Source organism: Sarcophilus harrisii, chromosome 1 (genome assembly GCF_902635505.1).
Source record: "Sarcophilus harrisii chromosome 1, mSarHar1.11, whole genome shotgun sequence".
In the NCBI taxonomy this organism is placed as follows: Eukaryota; Metazoa; Chordata; class Mammalia; order Dasyuromorphia; family Dasyuridae; genus Sarcophilus; species Sarcophilus harrisii.
The window spans coordinates 680562023-680588779 of NC_045426.1; the positions used below are offsets into that span (position 1 = coordinate 680562023).

The 26757-nt window shown below is 37.7% G+C and overlaps 1 protein-coding gene across 1 annotated transcript in view; it reads right to left on the reverse strand.

Moving 5' to 3' along the window:
* Window positions 1-26757, reverse strand: part of TMEM132C (transmembrane protein 132C) — a 500219-nt gene that overhangs the window by 188138 nt on the left and 285324 nt on the right. Inside the window, exon 3 of the mRNA XM_012542340.3 lies at window positions 20783-20929. Coding sequence (XP_012397794.2) covers window positions 20783-20929 — 147 coding nt within the window. The remainder of the gene's footprint in view (window positions 1-20782; window positions 20930-26757) is intronic.

The window sequence follows — 26757 nt, forward strand, 5'->3', positions numbered from 1 at the left end:
TCACAACTCCACCAACAATGCATCAATGTCCCAGTTTTCCCGCATCCCCTCCAACAATCATCATTATTTTTTCCTGTCATCTTAGCCAATCTGACAGGTGTGTAGTGGTATCTTAGAGTTGTATTAATTTGCATTTCTCTGATTAATAATGACTTGGAGCATCTTTTCATATAACTAGAAATAGTTTCAATTTCTTCATCTGAGAATTGTCTGTTCATATCCTTTGACCATTTTTCAATTGGAGAATGGCTTGATTTTTTATAAATTAGAGTTAATTCTCTATATATTTTGGAAATGAGGCCTTTATCATTTTCTTTAATGCAAGTCTGGAAGCCAGCATTCAAAGTTAAATGCATCTTTCAAAATGTGAACTCATCCCCCCAAAAGATTTCTGACCTGCCAAACCCTGTCTATTGAAACTTATAAGGATTTAATCACACCAGAAAATGCCAAAAAAAGATGTGCTAAAGTGGCTTCAATCAACTAGCTCAATTACCCCTGCCTCCAAGAAGGCTTCTTTAACCCAGGCAAAGAAGGCTAAAGTCATTATGATCATTCTCTTCCATATGAGCTCTCTTCTTCAAGGGGCTAACCGAGGAATTCCACAAGTCCGCATGACCAATTAGATATTATATCACAAAGTGGATGTCACTAGAAACCATTCTGCCTGTGAATATATATTTTTTTCTCTTGCTTTCAAGGTAAAGCCGAGCAGATTCTTACCGCTTGAGAGCTGTCCAAAATGATTGCTTTCCCACAGCCACAAATACCAAAGAAGGGCTTTAATTAAGGGAACCTAAGCATTGACAAATGGCTGAAAAGTGGTTCTTTTTTGTTGTTTGTTGGTTTGGGAATTATACTGGGGGTTAAAGCTGGAGCGTAAGGAGCATGTGCCTTTCTACATAAGATTTGTCACCTACAGTTATAATCCCTGACCTAAGGTCAGCAACATCCTACAGTAGGAAAAAAAAAGAATGGGTTTAAAAAGAGAGGATGTAGGTATAACTAGGTAGTGTAGTGGATAGAATACTTATTGTGGAATGAGGAGGACCTGATTCAAATCTGGTCTCAGAAATAAGAGGTATGACCCCGGGCAAGTTTCAAACATACACATATATGATTTATTTATATATACATATGTATACATATATACATATACACATGTGTATCTCTGTCTGTGTTCACATGAAGAATCATCCTTTCCAATTGAAGGCTTGGCATGGAGTTGTGGATGGAGTTTTGGATTTGGAGTGAAGAGTTTATAAATCCCATCTGTGAAAGTTACTAGTACAGTGACAATAAATACGTCCCTTAACTTTTCAGAAAGCCAGATTTCTTGTCCATAAAATGGAGATAGTACTCTCAGTAGCACTTGTTTTCACTTGGCCAATGAAAAGTTCATGTGAGAAAATGGGTGTGAGTGACTTTGCAAGTCTGGAGTGTTTAGAAGTCTGGAGCTGGAGTTGGGGATACCTGAGCTTGAATTCTGCCTCAAATACATATTAACGGAGTGATCTTGAGCAAATCATTTAACCTCTTTCTGCCTCATTCTCTACATCTGTAAATGGGGATAACAATAGGATCTCTATATCAGGGTAGGATCAAGTAAGATATCATATGATAAATACTTTGCAAACTTTAAAGCTTTATAAATGCTTTTTGTGATTGTTTAGTCAGTCTGACTCTTTGTGACCCCCCTTTTGGGGGAGGTTTTCTTGGCTGAAATACTGGTTTGCCATTTCATTTTCACCCCATTTTATAGATGAGAAACTAAGGCATACAGGATTGAGGGATTTGTCCAGGGTCACACATCTAGCAAGTTTCTGAGACAATTACCATATTGAACTCAGAGGTTCCTGATTCAAAATCAGATTGTATTCACTCCATTAGATTGTAAATTCCATAATGGCTTTTTGTCTCTTTTTGTACCTCCAGGATTGGCACAATGCCTTACATATGGTGCTTAATAAGTTTTATGCTCGATTAATTTATTGTCCAGATGCCTCTAGAGAAAGATTTTAGATCTTGGTACTAAAAATATAGCCCAGAGAGGAAGTCTTGGCAACAGGCATCCCAGAGACCAAGAGCAGAAGTTCTCAAGGCATGGAACGCTAGATCGATGAGTAGGTCCCATGTCCTTTCCTTATCTTCTTCCTCCATTCTCCATGTCCACACCTGTCTCTCTAACCAGTTTCCTGCCTTTAAAGGATGAAGGGGAAAACATCTTTCATATAATGTATCTGCCCAGCACCTTCTATTTAAAAATAATTCTGTGGGGTTCTATGGAAAACTTTATAATTTTTCTATAAACTAAAGCACATTTTCACCAAAGAAATAAAGGCATACATGTTGATTAAATTCTTAAATGGCTCTTAAACATTGGTTTAGTTGATCATAGGACTGTTACAGCATGTGATCCCTTAATAAAGGGATGATGGAATTGATGTACCTACTAAGTGCACTCCTTTCATTACACAATTGGTGGAAGTTGGTATGGATTTGGGGGCTGAGGTCACCTAGATGCCATCGTAAAACTGTTATTGAATTTCCTTTCACTGCTCTGATTTCTGGATATCTGGGAGTGTATCCTCACCCTGTTGACCTAATGTATATACCCAGGTCAATGAAATGCTTCTTAAACCTTCTTGCTTAGCACTGATGATTCTGAATGTAGGCGTAGTTCTTAAAGAATAGGTGGGTGTGATGTGGAATACCACCACCTGATAATACATCATATCATTTCTAAGTAGCTGGGTGGTACACCATGCATAGTAGATAGAATATTGAGCATTCAGTGATGTCAGGAAGACTCATCTTCCTGAGTTCAAGTCCAGCCTCAGAAACATATCAACTGCATGGCCCTGGGCAAGTCACTTAAGCCTGTTTGCCTCAGTTTCCTCATCTGTCAAATGTATCAGAGAAGGAACTAGCAAACTACTCCAGTATCTTTGACAATGAAAACCCCAGATGGGAGAGTTAAACTTGACTGAAAAATAGCAAGGTAGTATAACAGATAAAAGTGCTGGATCTAGAGTCAGAAAGACTGAATTCAAATCCAGCTTAATCCCTTATTAGCTATTTCTAGAAGCATCTAGAAAAGTTACTTAGCCTCTCTGTCTTTCTCAGTTTCCCTAACTTTAAAATGGGGATAATAAAAAGCACCTACCTACACTATATTATAGTGAGGATCAGATGAGATAATCTTTTAAAATGTTTAGCACATAGTAGGTGCTATGTAATAGTAAACTGCTATTATTATTGCTATTATTAGTTATTAACTCTGTAAAAACCAACCAACAGATATCTAAGGAGAACTCATGAGGGTCAAATGAGCTAACGTATAAGCAGTACTCTGTGATTGACTCTAAGAGACCAAGGAACTCTGAGCCTTGGTTCAAATCCACAAGGAGTTTAATATCTGGTTATAGAGATAAGATGAATATGTTCCATATTAGGAAAGGAAAGCAGTGTATACAGGACAAAGAGAACAGGGATGGGAGTCAGGTGATGTACATTCTGGACTTAAAGTTAACATTAATTTACTATGTTACTTTAGGCCTATCTTTTAAACTTTCTCAGCCTCAGTTTACCCACTTAAAAAAAGAAATTTGGATCAGCCAATTGCTTGGACTTTTTATGACTCTTAAATTCTGATTCTATGCAAAAAATCAAGCTCAATATGGATATCTAATTTAATAAGCAATCATCAAACCTCAACTATGTCAGAGAAAAAGGAGGGGAGGTAGGAAGAGAAAGAGAGAAAGAGATACACTCAGAGGCAGAGACAGAAAACAAAAACACATAGAGGAGGGGAGACAGAGAAAGTCAAAGACAGAGACAGAGAGAAAGAGTGGGGAGGGAGGAGAAGGGGAATGGAGAGAAAAGGAGGGAAGAGGAGAGAAGAGAAAAAAAGTGAGGAAAGAAGGGAAGAAGGAGAGAGAGAGGAAGGAAGTTAAAGATACAAATACACACACACACACACACACACACACACACACTTCAAACTCAGTTCCCTGCTGATTTTGGGTCCACTCCTCTTTGTTCTCCATCAAGCAGCCATATCTAATAGATAACAGGGAATTCCAAAACACACCTGTTTTATGTCAGGAAGCCAGAATACTAATGCCACAGGATTCTACCAATGGTGAATTACTGGTCTGGTTGGGGCTTAAGGGACTCATTAATCCGATACTAAGTCATTTCAAGACAGATGCCGAGAGATTTATTTACATTATGCATTTTCATTTTCAGCTGGGGAATGAGCATCAGAATTCTGAAAGAAAACAAAAAGGTGAAGCTAATACAAAAATCCCCATTCTGGTGATGGGGGCTTGGGTTAGGAAAACACATGAATTAGTCTTCAGACATATGCTCTGTTGTGAATGCACCAGTTTGTCATTTATCTCTTTACCTAACCAAACTTTTCCTATTGGGTTTCACTAAGACACTCTCTAGCCTTATTATTCTTATATGAATAGATAAATTCTCTATCTCACTTTCAGAATTATCTATTGAGATAATCAGTACCTCCAAAACTCAACTGATAAAACATGTAGCTGACAGATGGAGGAAGCCATCAGATCAAGTTTGATTTTAGTCCATTCTAATGTTTGCAATATACATCAACAGAAGGCACAGAGTCGAGTATCTATCTACACTAATACTGGGAAACAGTGTTTACAAATGTGCCAGGATAATAAGATGTGCACTTGTCCCCACAGCAGGAAAATTCCTGCTGAGTCCTATCTGACATTAAAATGTGAAGGTGCTGGGGCCTGGCCAGGGCCTCCAGAGATTATTTGGTTTAGCAACCTAGTTTTAGGCCAGACAAATGTCTATATTCATGACAGATGGTTGTCTGAGAGTAAAAAATTGCAGAGATAGCATACCTTACTGTGAGTCACCCTTGAAAGTTCACTTTGGGCAGTATGGTGTTTTTCCTTAAAGTCTGCAGAATTTTAATTTCATATTATTATAGAAAGATAAACTTAGTGCTCCAAAGAATTTAAGAGATTGTGTCATCCAGCTTGTTCATTTTATAAAAGGAGAAATTAAAATTGGTTAGAGGATCAGTTTCTTCATCTGTAAGATGTGATGACCTCAAAGGTACTTCCCTGCTCTGAATATCAAACTTTAGGTCCTTAGTGTAAAGCCCCAAAGACTTCAAATGATTTGTCCAAGTCCATAAATTCATGTAGGAAAGTCAGGACGTGAACCCATATTTTCCAAGACCATATATAAGACTTGTTTCTCATCATCAAACTGTTTCCCTGTGTTTTCATCCCAAACTTGCTGATTGAAGAGGAAAGGCAGAGATGGAGCAGCTGCTTAAGAAGATGGCACCTGGGAAAGAGTTTTGGATTTATGGACCATGCTGTAAAATATATGGGGAGTACTTAACAAAAGCTGGGGAAAAATGCATTTGCCTGGTGCCTGGCAAATCTAATCTAGGACTTTAAAGTGAAAAAGAATCAGGAGAAAGAAAAATGCCTCAGTATATCTATGAAGCCAGAAACCATAGAGAGGAGATACAATAAAGAATAATAGCAGTGAAAAGCCCAGAAATCCCAGGTGACAAAATCCAAGAAAGGAGGTAGAAATATAGCTCATGGTCTCTGACATCTGTATACCAATGCACGAATCATGGGTAATAAGTGAGCTAAATGAGCAATTCTTCTGCAAAAAGGCAGAGATGACTTACAGATATTAGTAAGACTTGGGAGGATGAGACCTATGATAGGAATACAGTTCCAAAAAGGATGTATCATAGTCAAGTTAACAAGCATTTATTAAGCATCTAGTACATGACAGGCATTGTGTTTAGAACTGGGGATACAAAGAAAGGCAAACAATCACTTCCCTCAAGGAGCTTACCTTCTAATGAAAAAGACAATATGCAAATGATTAAAAACAAAAAAGAGGGATACCAGGGTGAGTTAGAGATAATCAACTAAAGGAAAACACTAATCAAATGCATGTGAATATTTGTGTACAAATGGTAGTAGTAGTATATTATATAGTACAGAATATTATACAGCAACATATATTTAAGAAGACATATTCAAGTAAGTAATTCTAGTGTGAGCAGAGTAAAGCATGCTAGAGAGCAACTGGGACAGCTAGTGGGTGCACAGTAGAAAGAGCTCTTAGCCTACAGTCAGGAAGACTCAACTTTGTGAGTTCAAATCCAGCCTCAGACACTTACTAGCTGTGTGACCTTAGGGAAATCACTTAACCCTGTTTGCCTCAGTTTCTTCATCTGAAAAATGAGCTGGAGAAGGAGATGGGAAATAACTTCAGTTTCTTTGCCAAGATAACCTCAATGGGGTCACAAATTGTCATACATGACAAATAGGAAATATATTTATTAGATTAAATATATATATTATTATTATATTAAATATATTTATATATTAATATAATAATTACATATTATAATATTATATATTGATATATTGATAAGAATTGCACATGTTTAACCTATAGTGGATTGCTTGCTGTCTTTTACAGAGGGGAAGAGAGAAAGGGGAGAAAACTTTAGACTACAAGGTTTGGCAAAGGTATCTAAATGTTCTGCCTTTGATAACAAATCCAGTACCCTTTCCATTCTACCAGAGGCATACCTTTTGTGGTTGGAACCTGAACACCATCCCTTGAGAAAGTAAGGCTGAATGTCATATATGAATACAGAATGGTGACCATATATTACATAGAAGCCAGATCTTTTGCACTTATGACAGATTGAAGAGAGAGAAGCTCCAGAATCAAGAAAAGGGTGGTAGGTAATACAGGTAAGACTTGGAAACAATTGAGTTCTAAAAACAAATAATGCAACAGCAAAAGAGAGAGAAATAAATTACTTTAGGACATTTTCTGGTTAAAAATACTCATAGCAACAGCTTCTGAAAGATGATTTTATTAAATCAAATTATTGCATTTTATTGCTACAGTAAAACAAGGCCATTTTATTATTGTAACATCTTTCGTTTCTGAGTTTAACTGATTGTCTTATTGTGCTCATTTATTCTAAGTTTTCATGTGGACAAAAATAAAAACATGTTTCACCTTGATAAAAAAACTTGAATGGTGAAAACTACCATTGCATGTATTCGGGAAAATAAAATACTATTTTATATATATATATATATATATATATATATATATATATATATTCCAAACATAAAAATTCAAAAAGAAATTGTTATACATGACTGAAAATGATTGAAAGGGGAAAAGAGGACATTTGAATGAAGATTAATGGGGATAAAACTATAAATGATATTGTTATCAGAGTAGCTACAGACCAAAAGGTGGTAATTTGCATCAGGAGACTGAGTTTCCTTGCCCAGAATCCTCTACATCTATGAAATCAAAGGTCTACTTTGAAAAAAAAAAAAAAGGATGCTGCCAAATATACTTTACTCTCCTGAGGATGTGGCACTTGGAGATCATTTGGTTGTCTTCCAGTATTTTAGGGGGTATATGGAAGAGTCACAAAGTCTATTGTGCTTGATGCTCAAGGCAGGATGTGGAGCAATGGGTCTACATTAAACAGATTCTGGCTCTCTATAAGAGGAAACCAACAATAAAAAGTTATAAATAATGAAGAGCTGTTCAAAAGTGGGATGGGTTTCTCCTCCTTGGAGGTTTTTAAGTGGAATGGATGGCCTGATGTCATAGATTGTAGGCTCATAGTTCTAGGACTGTCACCAAAATTTTGCATTAATCATTTCCCTATGCTTAGAATACAATTCTTCCTCACTACAGACTTCCCTTCTTCAAGACACAGCTTGAGTACCTTTCTGATCCCCTCAACTACTGAGGTTCACCTTCTTAACAACTTTGTACATATCTGTGTCTTTATTCTCTACATGCACTTTTATATGTTCTTGTTTCCCATTAGAATATAAATATCTTGCAGGCAGCATTTTCTTCATTTATTTGTATCCCCAGGTTTAGCATAATGACTGGCATATAGAAAGTCTTTAATGGCAAATTACTCCAGTAGCTTTGCCAAGAAAACCCCAAATGGAGTTACAGAATGATTGAACAAAAACATATGTTAATTGACTAAAAGGTCAGAAGTTATATTTGAACCTGAGTCCTTAGAGTCTAGAGTCAGCTCTCTTTTTTCTCTGTATCAACTTAAATATGAGTGGCGATAAATGGCCTTTGAAGTCCCCTACAACTCTGATGTTCTGGGAGTAGAGGATGCTGGTCCCTGATAAGATCCATTCTAATGATTTATCCTCCCCAAACATTAATGACTTGTGCAGAGGACTGCTTCCTTTCTTTTCAGTATATGATTCACTAGAACTTTGCTAGAATTCTTCATATTAAGTTGCTCAGATGAGTTTCATTATTCCAAAATTCTCTAAGTACAAATACCAGAATATATTTATGTATATACAGTTTGCAAGTCAAACTGCCTAAATGAATACTAATAGGTATTTTATTCACTGTTTTCAGACTTGGGGAGGGAGAGGATGGGAAAATGCTTCATGTTTTATTGCCTGGCTAATTTATTCTTTTCCACCGCGGGGTGAGTGACTATGCAAGGCTGAGCAGCTCTGCAGCAGTATGGTGCCCTTCTTCTGAACTCGGCTGGTTATAGGCTCCAGCAGATGTTTCTGTTTGGAGGAGAGTAAAAAATGGTCCCTGCACCATTGAATACTCTCTTATGACATGTGCTTCTGGGAAGAAAAATTAACAACCAACACCAAAAAGCAAACCAAAGACACCAAAATACCTCGTCCTGGGCTGTTAACATGGAAAAGGTAAATTAACTTCCCACCAATTAGCAAGATGGATTTAAAATGGGAAGGAACAGGGTTACCTGTGTGCTCCAGATTGTCTTTAAAAAATTTGCAGCATTAACTGGACACCAAAGAGATACAAGGAGCTGAAAAAAGTAGATGACCTTTGTAAAAACATGGGTGATTCTAGAGTACTCTTGCCCAAATGCCCAAAACAGTATTACTGCTTGAAAGCTGCACATATATTTCAAAACAGATGTCATTAGAGATAGAAGGAGCCTTAGAAATCACCTAAGTCAGCCTCCTCAATTTGCCAACAAGGAAACATTGACATTTCTCTACTCTTCCACAAAAACTTCTTCATCCTTGAAGCTCATTCAACAGCTGGACTATCTCTCACAAAAAAACCACTCTCTCCACCCCCTAGACTCACATTATGATTGGCTGGTTTCTATAGTCAATACAAAGTTTTCCCCAAATCCAATTCCAGGAAATCAGTACTGCCTGGGTGGTTCATTCATTCAGTCCAGTTGACAAGAATCTAAGTGCTGACTGCATCAAGCTTTGTGTGCTGAAGTATCTAGGAAGATAGACCCTGCCCTCAAGAAACTTACATTCTAGTGGGAAAAAAAGTAAATCACCCCATAAAAAAGCTAAAAATTGGGAGATGAAGGAGGGAGTCAGCATTGGATCATGATAGAGCAAGTCTAGTGGAAATGATCCTAAAGTCTTTGGTCTGGATCTCCTTAAATTGATGTTTCTGGAGGAACCAATCGTAAAGTAAGGCCTGGAAAGAAAGTTTTCAGTGTGAGAGGTAGTCTAGGAGTGGAATGGATGAAAAAGTTTATAAGGAATGCTAGAGAAAGCCAGAGTTATTGAATGTTTCTTTTGCTACTTGTTCTCTATGTGATGTTGGTCAAGTTACTTTAGCCTTATTTTCCCCATGTTTAAAATTAGGGGGTAGAACAAGATGATCTTTGAGGTCCCTTCCAGTTCTAAAAAAATATCCATTAATTCCACGTGGGACTGAGTCAGTCTCTTAATGAAGACGTATTATACTGGCCAAATGCAGTTACTTTAGCAAAGCAAGTTTCCAGTTAATCTGGGAGAGACAATTTCATTGTCATATATAGACTCATAAAAACCCTTCTGCCACTAGAAACAACAATGTATATGGCAACACATCAGAAAGGATAGATATACTTAGAATGTTCATCATTGTTGATTTCTGTTCCCAATTTGGATCCTGTGGCATTTCTATGGCTTTTCATATTTTGCTTAGTGAATGTTTTTTCATTCATTAATTCATTTGTTCATTCATTTGGCAAAGTTAAAAACAAATCCTGAATTCAAATTTATTTTTAGGTACTTGTTGAATTCTTGTTTGGCATGAAGGAATAAGCCATCTCAAATTTTCCTCCTGAACTTTGGATGCTACATGGTCTTAGATACTTTCCTTTGGTTCCATTAATTCCTGAACTATACAATAATTTGCTATATATTTTTTCATCTTCCAAAAATGTGGTTCTCAAAGTGAGATCCAGAGAATCACAGGCATTTCTAAAATTCTTTCAGAGAATCTATAAATTCAAAATTAGTTTTTTATTTCTAATATAGTAAATATCTATAAAAATTACCCACACAAAGACAAACCCTTTGGACAGATTCTCAATAATTTTTAATAGTATAAAGATACCCAAGAACAAAAGTTTGAGAAGCATTGTTCTAAACTCAAGTAGAACATAAACTCCATGAGAGCAGGATTTGTCATCTTAAAAATCTTTGTATTCTCTATCTAGCAATGGGCTTTGCATGGCAGATTCTGAGTACTGAACTGAATCTCTTTCTTTACACATACTTTCCCCATGCTTGGAACATTCTCCCTCTTTACATGTGCTTCTTTCTACTAAGAGTTCTTTTCAAAGCCCAGCTTAGGGCCATCTCCTACTAGAGACCTTTTCTGAGCTCCTTACTTTCTAATGTATTTCCCCAATTATTTTCTATTTACTGGTATAGAAGACAGAGCACTGGATTTGGATCCAGGAAGACCTGAGTTCAAGTCCTGGCTTTGATACTTACTGGGTAAGTGTCTTCCCCTCTAAAAACTTCAATTTCCTCATCTTTAAAATGGGCATAATGATAGCCCATCCCTCAGCAGGTTGCTATGAGATGACACATGTAAATTACTATGTCAGTGAGAGCTATTATTTTAATTGTTGTTTTTTATTTTGATGTACTCTTAGTTTTCCCGTCATAGGATGGAAGCTTTTCCATGGCAAGAACTTTGGTTTGGGTTTTTGTATCCTGAATGCCTATCACAGTACATGATACAAAGTAGGTGCTTAATGAATGCTTGTTAATTGATTTAATGATACCATGAGATTGATAAAATATGAGCCTGTAGTTTTTGTTTGTCAGAAGGGACGCGTGGATGGAGTCCATATCCACAGGCATTTGTTCAGTTGCCCATGACATGTACATGTTTTCAAGGAGGATGGTTTGAGTTAAAGTGGAAACCTGGGAACAGAGAACAAATCAGTGCAATTTGGGCCAAACAAATATCTAACCTGTGCCTTTGGCCTTTGAGGGCAACTCTCATCTCTCCCAGAAGCTCTTTCTGCTCTCTATTCCCCATTAACCTAAAAAAATCAACAGTTTCCAAAAATATCTTCTTCCTTGAGCCAGTCCAGAATGAAGAAGAATCTAGAGCATGGAGGTCCAATGCTTAGAGGTCAGAGGACTAAAGCCAAATCCAAGCCAGCCTCCTTAATTTTCCAATAAGGAAACATTGATATTTCTCTACCATTCCACAAACAACAACAACATCAACAACAAAACACCTTTAAGCCATCTTGGGAGGTGACATCAGAAGTGTTTTTGCAAAACCCTCAGAGATTCAGCATTAACTGTGGACGACCTGATCACTTAGAGTGGGGTGGGAACCATCTCCCAGCAAGGAAACAATACTCAAGGGCACTCAACATCTGGAAGGATGAGTGGCAACAGCTGGAAACCAAAGAGATCGTAGATTAAATAGGGAAGGATGGGGAGGAAGCAGAGGGGAACAGCAGCAGTTTTTACACTTCACTGTTCTGTGCAAAGCAACCTTCCTAAAAATCCTTTCTTAATTGATTCCTGTCTGTAGAATAGAGCGAATGCCAGGGCTTGTGAGGGGAAGAGGAACATTGGGAATTGAAGGGAGGAAGACAGAGGGGAAAGTAGAGGAAGTTCCCCGAGCAGCACAGGCTGGAAGAACTACAAAGTATGTTCCTGTTTAACACATGCTGTTCACATACTTAGCTTCCCCTCCTGCAGCCACAGAGGCATTTTGTTTCATGCCTGAATCACTTATAGTCATATGGCATTGATGGAGGGAGGATCTGGGCAGAATGTTAATTGTTATGTTTGTCTTACATCCTGTTAATATAAAGTACAATCCTCTGTGTTGTTAGCTCATTTTGCATGACTGTTGAGACGCTCACTCTGTTGAAAAATTAATCTGAGGGACAAAATATTAAATATGACACAGTCTGGGATGCTTGCATACCAGATGCAAACCGTGTTTCTGGGTTTGAGGGGTTTATCAGACAGATGGTTGCAGGACCATAAGCCCACAAGCCTCTCCAAGGTTTAGGGCCATGGGGATCAAGTGTGACATCTAAGCAGCTTTTCTGTCTGACAGTTTTCCTAACAAGCCCTCCATCCCTAATCTAGATACTCTATATAAAGGATGCAATTCCAGTAGGTAGTAAAGCCAGAGTCCTTTATCTTGTTGAGCAATTCATTAGTTCACCATCTTTTCCTACCCAGTGCTCATTTACAAAATGGAACAAATGTATTCACAAACTAGAGTACAAAAACTCTCTTGCCTCTCCTTCTTTCCCCTTATTTCATCTTCCCTTCCCTTTTCATTCTTCTTCTTCTTCCTTCTTCCTTTTTATTCTTCCTTCTTTCTTCTTTTCCTTTTCTTCTTCCTTCTTTTTTTCTTTTACCTTCTTCCTTCTTGCTCTTTCTCCTCTTCCTCTTCTTCTTCCTCCTCCTCTTTTTTCTCCTCCTCCTAATTCAGTTAACTGCAGCATAGTGGATAGAGAGCTGGCCTCAGAAAGACTTGGATTCAAGTTCTGACTCTAACACATACTGTCTGTGTGACTCTGGGCAAGCCACTTATCTTCTCAATCACTTCTCTGGGCTACTCTCTGACTATACATTTCATATATGGTGTTAAACTACAGTAGTAAAGGGACTTTCCTCTTTTAAGGGTTTTCTAAATTAATTAAATAGCCCTTATTAAATGACCACTAACATAGAGAGAAACGGAAAAGTCTTTTGCAGAAGGTAGTGCTTGAGTTGGGTTTCTAAGGAAGAAGAATTCTGGGAGGCTGAGAAAGGGAGCCTTCCTGTTAAAGGGAAGGGAGCACAGGGAAGGGACAATCAACACATGTGAGGAACAGAAAGAAGCTGGTAGAAATGGACCAAAGTGTATGGAGGAAAGGGATGTGTAGGAAGACTAGAAGGACAGGGAAGGGATGGGAAGTAAAGAATTTTAAATGTCAAAAAAAGAAAATTTGATCTTGGAGGTAATAAGGAACCACTGGAATACAAGACATTCTGTGAGACCAATAAAAGAAATGAATCCCTTTCCACTTTGTCAGAAGGTATCTTGGCACAAGTACCATCAAGTGTAGTAGCCATGATGTAGAATCTTTATTGTTCTTGTTCAGTCATGGCTGACTTTTTGTGACCCTATTTAGGGTTTTACTGTAAAGATATGACATGGAAGATACTAGTGCGGGACCGCCCAGCATGGTGTGCCCTCCTCAGAGAAGATCCTGTGCCCCATGAACAAAGCAGAATTGAATTAGCTCAGAAGAAACGTGAGATGCACAAAGTTAGAGAATTCACTCCAAATGTTCACATGGACTATTTGCGCCCAGTCTGTGGCAGAACATTCTGAATCCATATTGGTCTGATTAACACTAACTTGACTCTAACATAGTGAAGTCATTTTGGTTCTTTTCAAGAGTGAAGGATAGCAATCAACCAGCTAGAGTACTTTGCCATTTTCTTCCCTAGCTCATTTTTACAGATGAGGAAAGTGAGGCAAACAGGGTTAAATTACTTGCTCAGTGTCTCACAGTTAGTAAGTATCCGAGGCTAGATTTCAACTCAGGAAAATGAGTCTTCCTGACTCATGGCTAGAGCACAATCCACTATGTTATTTAGATGCTTACAATCTAGGTAAGTGTATATATGAGAAATAAAAGTTACAATGTTTCAAGGTCATAAAGGCATTACAAGTATAACCTATTTTTAGAAAACAACAATAAAAAAAAACCCTTCAAACTTAAAGCTCGCAAAAACCAAGGATTTGTATAGAGTTAGAAGGAACTTTAGAGGATTATCTTACCAAGCAGATGAGAAAACAGGTTCAGAGAGGTTGTGATTTAATATTGTCCAGGGTCACACGGGTGAGCAGAATCTGAATCTGAATCTCTGCTTCCAGATGGAGATTTCTTGCCATCATACCTGTCTCCATTAGTTATTGACCTCCCTGCCATTTCCATGCCCCATTGACTGGATTCCCCTGGGACCCCAAGGATCTGACAAATAAATAATTAATCATGCTTTCTCTGAATCCAGGACCACCACGCCACCTCCTGGTGATCTCTATGACCTGCAGCACCTTTCTCAACTTTCTTAACTTTATTCTTCCCTCCTTGCATCCCACCTCTTCTTTCACCATCTCTTTCAACTTGTAGTTCTGGAAACTCTCTCATTCTTGAAAAAGATAGATCAATGAACTGTTGTATGACTCTAATCACCACTCCACAAATTTCTCTCTCCTTCTCTGTTATAGGTAAAGATTGATCAAGAAAGACTGCAGTCTTCTACTAGAATCATAGATAGAGATGTTGATTCCCTGTATGTGTTATCTTCTCTTATTAAAAAGTAAAATCTTTGAAAGTAGGGGAAATCTAGCCTGCTCATATTTGTGTCTTCAAATTGTAAGAGGCTTTCAACAGTATTCCTCCCTCCTTCTCTCTTCCCTCCCTCCCTCCTTCCTTCCCTTTCTTCCTCTTTTCCTTCCCTTTCTTCCTCTCTTCCTTCCTTCCTTCCTTCTCCTTTCCTTCCTTCCTTCTATCCATCCATCCATCCATCCATTCATCCATACTATACTCATTACAAAACAATGACTTCATTAACAATAATAAGAACTAACATATGCATTGAGAAGTTTGGGAAGGGCTTTGCATATATTATCTGATCTGATGTTTTCATTCACAGTATCCCAACTTTCTTGGCAGATACCCTAGAGGCTGATTCTTGAAGTGTTTCTCATCCCACTCTCCATCTGCAGCTCTGTTGGGTTTTAACTCCATAGAACAAGATGCCCCTCTTTGAATGAGATGATCACTTCTAATCTCACAACCACACTGCTAAGTTAAGCATTGGATACTCAACATCTTCCTACCTCCCACTCAGCATCCTTTTCCCTTTTATTGGAGGGTTAGAGGGAAGAGCATTTAACTTCTCCCACAGCCTTCTTTTATATAAGATGGGACTGATTGATTCCACTTTCTTATATGCTATGCTACATACGCTTCGTCCTAACATATGCAATTCCAATCATCGGAGTCACTATTTAGATTAGGCCCTTATCATAGGATCAGAGTAATGCAGACAAAGAGTAGGGATGACCATCCAGTCTTAGGGGTACTTCCATATTCTCCACTTTTGATCAAGGTGGCCACTGGACCCACCACTGATCAAGGAGACATGATCCATTGCTTCCCTGTGTGGTTTCCCTTTGCAAAATATTTCAAGATGTGAGACTGCCAATTTTTCTAGGGCTTGAAGCAGACTCTTGAGGAGGTATTGGGTTTCCTCCCTTCCCTTAGCAATGAGGAAGGCAGAAAGGAAGGGGGGGAACCTCACTCCTCCCTGATTATAAATATACCCAGATTCTTGCATATTTGAAACAAAACAAAACAAACTTCACTCGACTCTGCTAACCCTTAAGCTAGTTTCCTATATCTAGCCTCCTTTTCACAATTAAACTCATAGAGAAAAAAAAAACAACAACCTAGTAAAACCCCCAAAAGATTGTATCAGTTTGTTCCTGCCATTGCTATTTGACTTTCCAATCCTACCATTTACTGAAATTGTTCTATCCAAATCACCCGTAAAACCCTACTCTTTCTCTACTTTGGGATCACAATAGTCACTACTTAGCCCTCCATGTTCCTATATGACAATTCTTTCTCAGTTTCTTTTGTTGAAGACATATCCTATGACCTGCCCTCATTACACAAGTGAAACCACAGATTATGACCTGGTACCTAAGACGACTTTTCTCTCTACAAGCTCCATCTTGGTGATTGCCTTGATTCCCAAGAGTTCAATTATTTTTATGCAGATCAATCTATTCAGCGCTCTTTGCTCTTTTAAAATCTTATCCTATGTCAATTGTCCAAAATGAAGCTTTATCTTTTCTCAAAAACCAGAGTTTCCCCTAAAGTTTCTGTTTCTTGCACCATCTTTCTAGTCAAACAATTTTGCAGTCTGAGCACTGTCTTCAACTTTTCCTTGTCATTCATCCCCTTTATTGATCAATTGACAAATCCTGCCAGTTACCTGCAAAACATCTCTCATCCTTTTTCTTTCATTCCCATGGCCATCACTTGATTTCAAAACATCATTACTTCTCACCTGGACTAAAGGGTCTCTCCACAACCAGCAATCTCTGCATAGCTGCTGAATTACAATCCTTCAAGCACAGATCTTACTCTGTCACTCCTCTCATCAAGAAGCTTCAGTAGTTTCCTTCAGGATAAAAAACAGTCTTCTACTTGGCATTTAAAACTCTTTATAATCTTGCCTCAACTTATCTTCCCAGGTTTATTTTAAATTTCTCAATCACACTCTATGTTCTAGCTAAAAGCATTTAGTTGAGCTTTCCTATGTAAGATATTTCATCTCTTTCTCCCTCCTCATCTCAGCTTCTTAGAATCACTGGCAGGTTTCCAGATTCTGCTTGAGAGTACTTCCTATCTGAAATCCTTCCTGGATCCCTTAGTTATTATTCTCCTTGCCACTTACCTACAGTGCAATATAAGCTCCATAAATGTTTAATAATTGCTTGTTGAATTAGTTTCAAAATTGGCAAGGCACCTTACGTATATTATCTCATTTGTATCTCCCAACAATCACACTAAACAGATATTATAGGTATTATTATCCCATTTTACCAAGGGGAAACTGAGGCTTAGGAGGATTAAGTAACTTTCTCATGTTCACACATAAGTGGCAAATTTTAAACCCAAATTTCTCTGACTCAAGTTAAGCATGTCATTCACAAAACCATGTGACTTTTAACCGTATTTAGAATATTAACTTGGAATTAAGAGGAGACTGAAATTATGAGATTTATGATAAAGAGATTTTGATGAAGGTAGATGAGGATGAGAAGTAAAGTAATCGTGGGAGTAGTAACAATAAAAGTATTGTGTATATAATGTATCATGTTTTGGAAAATATTTCAAATACGTTATCTCATTTATCTTTACAACAACCCTGGAAAGAAGGTGATATTATTTCCATTTTATAGGAAAAGGAAACTGAAGCACAGGGCAGTCACATGGCTGACACATGGCTAAGACCAGATTCATCCGTAGGTCTTCCTGATCCCAAGATCTGTTTTCTATTCACTGTAGAGATGAGGGACAGTTCTAAGCACTTCACTCTAATTCAACAAAGATCTACTAAGAGTCTACTGTGTTCCATACATTGTAGGAAGCATCAAGGGTTCTTATTAAATCTCTACAGACCTGTACAATGGGAATTGTGCCAATTAAATAGTATAATGGATAGAGCACTGTATCTGTATTTGGGAAGACCTGAGTTTAAATCAAATGTTTACTAGCTGTGTGACCATGATTAAGTCACTCAATCTTTGCCTGAGTTTTCTCTATTATAAAATGGAGATAATAATAGCCCCTGTTCCTCAGCATTGTTGTCAAGATCAAATGAAATAATACTTATAAAGCATTCAGCACAGTGTCTGGCACATGGTAGGCACTCAAAAAAACATCTGTCCCTTTCCTTTTCCTTCACCATTTTGGAAAAGAGAAAAACAAGTCTCAGGAAGAAAAAAGGGATTTGTCCATTGTCACAGAGATGCCAGTCAGGGGCAGGATTCAAGCAAAGTCAAAGCTACTCTCAAAGCTACTCTGGTTCTAATTAGAAAGATACTTCCAGTAGAGTACAAAGCCAAAAAAAAAAATTTAGTTTGTATCCTCATGGAGATCATATAGTGGTGTGTGTGTGTGTGTGTGTGTGTGTGTATGAGAAAGAGAGAGAAAGAGAGAGAGAGAGAGAGAGAGAGAGAGAGACAGAGATATTTTTAAATAAATGAATCATGGATTATGAGAATGCTCACTCAGAACTCACTTTGTCAAAACCTCACACTGACATGACTGCCGTAAAATTGCTCATGGAATACTTTAGGGTGTGTTCCTTGCAATTCTTAATTTTAGTTCCCTCTCAATCCTGCCCTACTACCTAAAGGAAGGACTATTTACATCCACAAATTCAACCTGTGTTAATTAACACATTCACTTTTATTTGCATAATCAGGCTAAAATTTTTGTGGGTTAATTAGACTTTATGCAAATTGGATTAAGGAGATTTACTTGAGGTTTTGATAACCTGACTGTTGTAGTCCATGGATATAAATATACAGGCAGTCTTGCTTACAACTTACATCTCAAACTCTGTTTCTTTTTTAAGGTATTTTTTTTTTAAAGCAACCGTAGACATTCATTTCCTTTCCATGCCTTCCCTCCCTACAAAACTGAAAATTCTGTTCAAAGCAATGCTATCTACTCTTGATGGATTGAATCAGTAATCTGGTAAGGATACCAGATGTTTTTGCTTTTTTAAATGAAAATCTATGGTTTACAGCTGGCTTCTTTTCCATATAAGGAAGCAAGATTTAGTGGAAAGAACACCGGATTTATAGTCAAAAGACCCAAAGTCTTTGCTTTGCCATTTATTAACCATGAGCTCTTAGTCACCCTGGGACTTAGTTCTCTCATTTGTAAAATGATGAGATTGGAGCAGTTGGTTGTTAATTCCAAATTCTATAATGCCATGAATCATAGATTCTGGGATTTGCTCTTGGAGTCAGGAAGATCTGAGTTCAAATTTGACCTCAGATACTTCCTAGCTATGTAATGCTGGACAAGTCCCTTAATCCTGTTTGTCTCAGATTTCTTCACCTGTAAAATGAACCAGAGGAGGAAATTGCAATCTACTCCAGTATCTTCCCCCAATAGGGTCATGAAGAACTGGACACAACTGAAATGGTTGAGTAACAATATCAATATAAATATGAAATAATTTCAGAGGAGAGGATTAGTATAAGCTTTGGATGAAGGGCACCACATTAAGATGTGGGCACTTGAGAGAGTATGATTTTTTTCCACGGGAGCCTAGAAACACAAACTCACATGTACAATGTCATAGTTCTCTCAGTTATTTGTTTTTATATCTTCTCTACCACAAAATGATTATACAGCAAGATTGAAGGATAAACTCAGTCACAGATCTGTGTATTACATTTGTCAAAACCATGTAATGTTAAAAGGAATACTCCCAGGATATTCAGATCTCTGCCCATTCTCAGGAAGACATAGAAAAGAACTACATAGAATAAAAAGGCAGGGATAGGCTTCAATCTGCTCCAATCCATGGTATACCCCATCAACAAGATCATGGATCTCTTTAAAACTTTGTCTAAAGATTCAAGACTTTTTTTTAATAAAAGGGGGGTCACTGATGATTTAGGAAACAAAGGAATTATGACATATTCACAAAGAAATTGGGTCAAAGTGTGCAGCGCAAACATGAAGCATCAGGAAGAAAGCAAAAGCTCTGCAAATGAGAGGGAACATCTTTAATACTACCTCCTCTTTCCAAAGCCCTAACCAACTGGTTTTATCATCCGAAAGTAAGCTGCCCTGTTATAGACCACCAGATGGTCCTGTAGTTACCATAAGTGCCTCCAGATTTGCAGGCTGTGAGTTTAATAGCTCTGCTAAGCAGTGGTTAATAGAAGTCCTAAGTCAAGCTTCTTAGAACAGAGGATGGAATCATCAAAATAAATGAGTGTAATGTGCTGAGAATATTGGGATCTTTCTTATAGCAAGCCTTTTGGGGCCACGAGGATTCAGATTCTAGGGTTCTCCTAAAAGAAATGTTTGGAGTTGGAGTATATATCATGGCTTCTAACAGGAACAACGAGCTGGCCATGAGGTGTATAGTACAAGGGAAATAACATGAGGGAGGACCTGGATTCAAATCCCAGCCCTGCCACTTACTGGCTGTGTGACTTTGGCTAAGTCACTTAATTTAGGGCCTTCCAGCTTTAAATCTAAGATCCCAGGAATCCTAATATCTTAACTGAGATGGGATAGATTGATCTCTGCCTCCTTCCATATTAGATCCAGCACAGGCACATAGCCTCAAATATTTCAGACTTTTAGTTTCAAACCACATCTGTGTAATAAACCCCTCTCAGTTAAGCTCCATCCTATCACAGAAAAACATAGATTTATTGTTAGAAGGGGCCTTCAAGGCTATCAAGGCCTCTATCAGGGAGCTGAACAAAATTAAGCGATTTGCTATTATGTGTCTATAGCCTTGAAGAATGAAACTCAGGTCTTCCCACCTTTTAATGATATATAATTGTCCTAGCTTGTTTTACTTAAGAAAATGTTGGAAGATGAGAAAGCATTTTTTTTTTAAAAAGAGGAGCCTTAGGGGTTAGCTTTATCTTAAGGGGAGGTACATATTGGAGCCCCCTTTCATCTATCAATAAAGAATCAAAGATCATGATGGGGTTAAAAATTAAAGAGTCTCATTCCAAATGAACCAAAGGATTAAAAAAAAAAAGCATGTTATTTTCTAATTCCCTCTTGTCCCTGATCCCTCTCCAGTAAACAATGTCTTCCAATGATTCTTACCTGTTCCTAGAACTGGACACTATCCGCTGGCAGATCACCGTGGTGGTTGAGTGTTTCCCACCATTTCCCACCTCCTGCTTGACATCCCATTGCCGGGGCTCACTTGTCTTGATGCTAAGAATATTCACGCCTTTCTTCACCTTGGCTCTGTTGGGTCAGAAATTATAAAATGGTAATTAATCATTATCCATCAACTTGGTCTTTCTACTCCAGATACCCAAGCTCCAATATTCAATAATCAAGACTATCCTCTCCCCCGAAATCTGAAGATGACTAGGATTCCTGTATATACCACTTTAAAGTTTATATGGTGGTTTATATGTGATCTTCCCATGGCAGATGCCTATGGATGAGGAAACTGAGACTGAGTGAGCTGACACAATTTGCTAAGAGATGGGGTGGAAGTACAAGTGAGCAAGATGATGGATCCCTTTTGAGAGCTTCTGCCCTGATGAGGAAAGACAACAGATAAAGAGAAGAAGGTAAAATTATGAAGGAGATGAGTGTTGGGGAGGGAAAAGGATATGGTAAAGAGATGAGAAATACAGTGGAAGATCAATTCCCTGCAAAATAAGGTAAAGGCTCACTTATCAGTCAGGGAATTGAGGAGGCAAAATTGTTGGAGAATAGGGCCAAGATATATAGATAGTAGGGAGACATGGTGTATTCTTCATTCAGGATTAGAAAGAGGTTGTTTCATTTCCCTTGATAAGAATCTGATCCCCCCCACTCCCAGGAAAACGGGAGGAAGGGAGAAAGGAACTAAAACTCTAGAACAGGGCAACTGGTGGCAACATCAATCAATATCTCTTACATCTCTCTTTTTTTAATGAAGCTCATTGGGCACCTCAGATAACAAGAAAATAAAATATCTATCTATCTATCTATCTTTCTTCTGTCTGCCTATCTGTCTATCTATCTATCTATCTATCTATCTGTTTGTCTGTCTTCTGTCTGCCTGTCTTTCCATCTATCTATCTATCTATCTATCTATCTATTTATCTATCTATAGTAGATGGAATTCAATCTGAAAAAGGATGACATTAATAGTTAGAAAGATTGGGAAAGGCTTCCTACAGAAGGTGCAATTTGAGCTAAATCTTAAATGAAGCCAGAGAAATGAACACAGAGGTAAGGCAGGAGAACTAGGCCCTGTTAAAATGTTTTGTTAAAGTAAACCTTACCTCCTCCATGGGAGATGAGCACTGCTTCCCTTTGGGAAACAAAATCCAAAGTAGCATTTCCATCCTTACTTAAGTAATTGAACCAACCTGGTGATATCAAGACAGACTGTCTGTGTAGCCTGGGCAGGTTTTCCCTCACTTGCCTAAAGAAAGCACTTTAGGGAATGTTCTGTGTTTCCTTGAAATGGAGTTTGCCCCATTTGGATTTTGCTCAGGAGTTCACTTTCCACTGAAGCTACAAATTGTTCTTTCCGCCTCACAGTTCAGATTAATAGGAGGATTCTTGTTGACTGAGGTAGGCATCTTATCCCAATGTACCCTGGGAGTGAAAGCTACTAAAATGTAATAAAAAGACGAAGGCCACAAGTCCATTGTGCTCATCTAGACTCCTGGTTAATGAGGGTATTAGGTTTTCATATCTACATTAAGGAAAAGTCATTTAGAAGGGGTAATGTTCCCAGGGAAAATTAGTTCTATGGAGGGAGGCTGAACTTGGCACTATGGATTCAAGGCTTCCAAAATAAATACTCAAGTTTATATTGTGGAAACATAATGTGCTTTGTGGGCAAGAGTTTTAATGATGGGGGCAGCAGTGGCTACCGTCCACCAGGGTTAAACAGACACGACCAAAGCCTCTCTGTCATAAAGGATGCAATGGACTCTGCTGCAAGTACCTGCAAAAGTGCCACTAAATTGAAGCCGGGCCATCAAATCTCAACCTTACACATATTTTTGAAAATTTCCCATTAATTCTAGCCACTTCTTAGCTTGTCCTTCTTCATCTTGGCTGCTGTCATATCCATGTCATATAGGTGTTAAATGCATTTACACAGCTGATTCTTTACACTTAGCATTCTTTCTAGTCTAATAAATATAGCTCAGCCTTTAAATAAAGATTTATTTACACTGTGCTAGTGTGCAAAAGCAAAACTGTCCTCACTTTGGAGGGGCTTATGTTCTATTGAGGGGGGAGAAGGTTGATATGATAAATACAAAATATATACCATATATTCATTATGGAGAGTGTTAAGAAAGATAGGAGGTAGTACCTGAGTTATATTTTGAATAATATTTTGAAGGTAGATATAAGAGACAGGGATGAAGAGGGAGAATACATAAGACATGCTTGCAGACATGAAGTTGAAAATTATCTTTGCATATTTAGAAATGTAAAATACTATTGAAAATTAAAAAAAAGAGAGAATATACAAGACATGGGGGGGGGAGACAAAGGCATTAATGCAGGAGATGGATTGAGGTATTTAAGAAATTGCAAATTGAATGGTTTGGTGAGAATGCTGAGTGTGTAAAAGACATGAATCCATGTATATATTACTTCTTTCATAGTACTTTGACTCCAAACCCTGGACACACAATTTGTAAAGAAAAACCAAGATAAGGGCAGGTGCGTGGCATAATGGATAGAAGAATACTGGGCTTTGAGTAGGGAAGATCTGAGTTCAAATCCAACCTTACATGCTTACTAGCTGTATGACCCTGGGCAAGACATTTCACCCTATTTGCCTCAGTTTCCTCATCTATAAAATGAGCTGGAAAAGAAAATAGCAATTCATTCAAGTATATTTACCAAAACAAAACAAAAAGCAAAACAAAAACCTTTCCCAAGCAAATGAAATCCCATGGAATATATTGGTGTGCTACTGTCCACAGAGCCACAAAGAACTGGACATACCTGAGCAACAACAAATTTTCTGAGTCACTGGTCTGGTGATCTGCCTACAGTACCTTCTAGCTGCTAGTGAGAGACAATGAGACAGAGACCCGTAGACAGAGACAGAGACCAAGATTTCAGTGTTGGAGTGCCCTTTCAGAAAGAGAAATACTCAATGGTTCTGAAAATTATATAGCCTTAGGATGTTGGCGGGGGGTCCTAAGGATCTAAATAATTTGTCCTTGTGAACCTGAACAAATAATTTGTCCAGATTCACAAGGTCAGGAACCCCCCAAAATAGACAGGTTCTCAGCCAGGTCTCCATGACATGAACATTGGCTCTTTTGTTCAATTCAATAAGCATTACCCCCTTTCTTGCTGTTAGTATAATATCAGCAAAAAAAATGTTGCAGAGAAAACCCTGAATTTCACGGTGATGCATTCATTCATTCAAACAAACAAACAAATATCATTGTTCCAGCCCCAGTAGGTTGGTAAGTGCCAGAGCTTGTGGGTCCCTCCTTATTTATAACACTACAATACATAATGTCTGTGTATATACAGACAATCTATGCTCTCCACCTGCACAGTACAAATGTTTACAGTTAAACATTTATTCTCTTTTAGCATTTCATGACTTACAAGCAAAACCCATTTCTGCCACATTCCAAAGATTGCCTGGCTCTGCTGTTTCACAAGTGATGATTAACATCTTTAAAGAAAATCAATATTCAGCATGAGCTTCGTGTACCTGCAGTCAGGGTTCCTCTTTAGACTAAGGAGGATTCTAGCTATGGTCTTCCTTGAAATGTCTGCTTCTTTTTTTCTCTTTCCATAATTTTTCTTGCTTTTAGAAGATATCGAGGGGTTTTGTTTTTGATTAAGGAAGGGGAGACATCTCACAGCTGCACAATTTTAGGTTATTTTGGAGAAGGTTTGGTTTAAGTCCCTCTCTAAATAAATAGTTATGGTAAGTCAAAAGTCATCTCAACCTGTTCTCATTTTGAAGTTGGATTACTTCATGATCAAGATGCTATTTTTAAGGACTGCACATAGTTAATTTATATCCGATAGCTTGTTGTCTGGGATAGGGGTATAGGAAAGAAGGATGGAGAAGAATTTGGAACACAGGTTTTTGCAAAGGTGAATGTTGAAATCTATCTTTACATGTATTTGGAAAAATAAAAAAAAACTATTTTAAAAAGTTATAAAATTAAAACAAACAAAAAAAGATGTTATTCTTAAGGATTGCACATGGTTAATCTATATCTGATAGCTTTCTGTCTAGGAGAGGGGTATAGGAGAGAAGGATGGAGAAGAATTTGAAACACAGGTTTTTGCAAAGATGAATGTTGAAAACTATCTTTGCATGTATTTGGAAAAATAAAAAAAAACTATTTTAAAAAGTTAAAAAATTAAAACAAACCAAAAAAAAAAAGATGTTATTTTTCAACCCATAGACAAGAGGGATCCACATTCATATTCTGCCTTTTAACCACATACAGGTCACTTAACCACTGAAAGCTTCATCTTCTTTGTTTCAAAAACAGATAATAACAACAATGCTACCTACTTTCTAGTGTTATTATGAGATTCAGGTCAGACAACATATATAAAGTCTCTGCAAGCTTCTCTCACATTCACTAATAGTCAATTTGTCTTCATCTTAGGTGTGATGGAAAAGCTGATGGGTTTGGAATTAGGTTCAAGGGTTCAAATAGCTAATAGCTAGCATTTACATAGGACTCTATGGTTTGTAAAACATTTTACATGCATTATATCATTTGATCCTCAAAATGATTCTAGGAGCCAGGTGCTATTACTGTCTCCATTTTATTGTTGAAGAAAACTGAGGACTGAGATAGTTAAGGGAATTGTCAACGTCAAAGACCTAATAAGTGTCTGGACCAGGAATAAAATTCAGGTGTTCCTGACTCCAAGTTAAGCACTCTGCTACCTATATATCTAGCAGCCATTTATTGGACATAGGACTTCGGTCATGTTCTATAAGTTCACTGAATTTCAGTTTCTTGGCTGTACAAATGTATGACATTTATAGTCAGATTTATTATGGTTCAGTTGTTTAGTCACGTCCAACTCTTCATGACCCCATTTGGGGTTTTCTTGGCAAAGACACTAGAATGGTTTGCCATTTCCTTTTCTAGCTCATTTTATAGATCAGGAAACTAAAGCAAATAGGGTTAAGTGATCTATTCAAGGTCATGAGCTTTAAGTGTCAGAAGCTGGATTTGAACTAAGGAAGATGAGTCTTCCTGACTCCAGGCCTCTGTCACTCATTATAGAAGTAAGCTTGGTCACATTCTAGTTTTCTAGGATTCACTACTATACTTCCATGAGAAGGATTTTTAGGAGCAAGGTTGAAGAACAAAATCAGTATTGATATGGACTCCTTTAACAACTATAAATTATAGGGCACAGCAAAGTAAATCACGTTGGGGCAGCTAGATAGTACAGTATGAGGAGCACCAGGTTTAGAGTTAAGAAGATCTGAATTCAAATTTCCATCATATACTTACAACATCACTAGTGTGACCTTGGCAATTCACTTAATCTCTGTCTACCTCAATTGCTTGTTCTTTATAATAGTGCTAATAATACTTATGTCCCACAGAACTGTGAAAATAAAAAAAAAATAAGATCTTTGTAAAATGTTTAACATAGTGCCTAGGATACAGTAGGCACTTAATAAATGCTTGCTCTCCTTACAAGCAGATGAATGTGGGACTTCTGGGCATGACTTGAGTATTCCCAAATAGGGCAGACTTCCCAAATTTCCAGCAATGACCTACAGGAGGATGCATTGAGAATTCTCTGTCCAAGAGAATTTATATTTCAAACTAATCTTGGTACAATAGAATTCAATCTGCTGTAGATATATTTTGCCTTTTTAAAATAGATTGGGTAAAGTTATCAATCAGATATGATTTCAACTTCAGCATTCTATCTATGACAACCTTTCTAGCAGACACAACTATTTCTTTCCATTCCTTATTCTTTTACCTCTGTCAACCATATTCCTCCATTTCTATGGGTAATCCCCTTTCTCTGTCTTCCCACCCCTTTTCAGCTCCCTTTTAAGTGTTTATTTCTTCATTAGA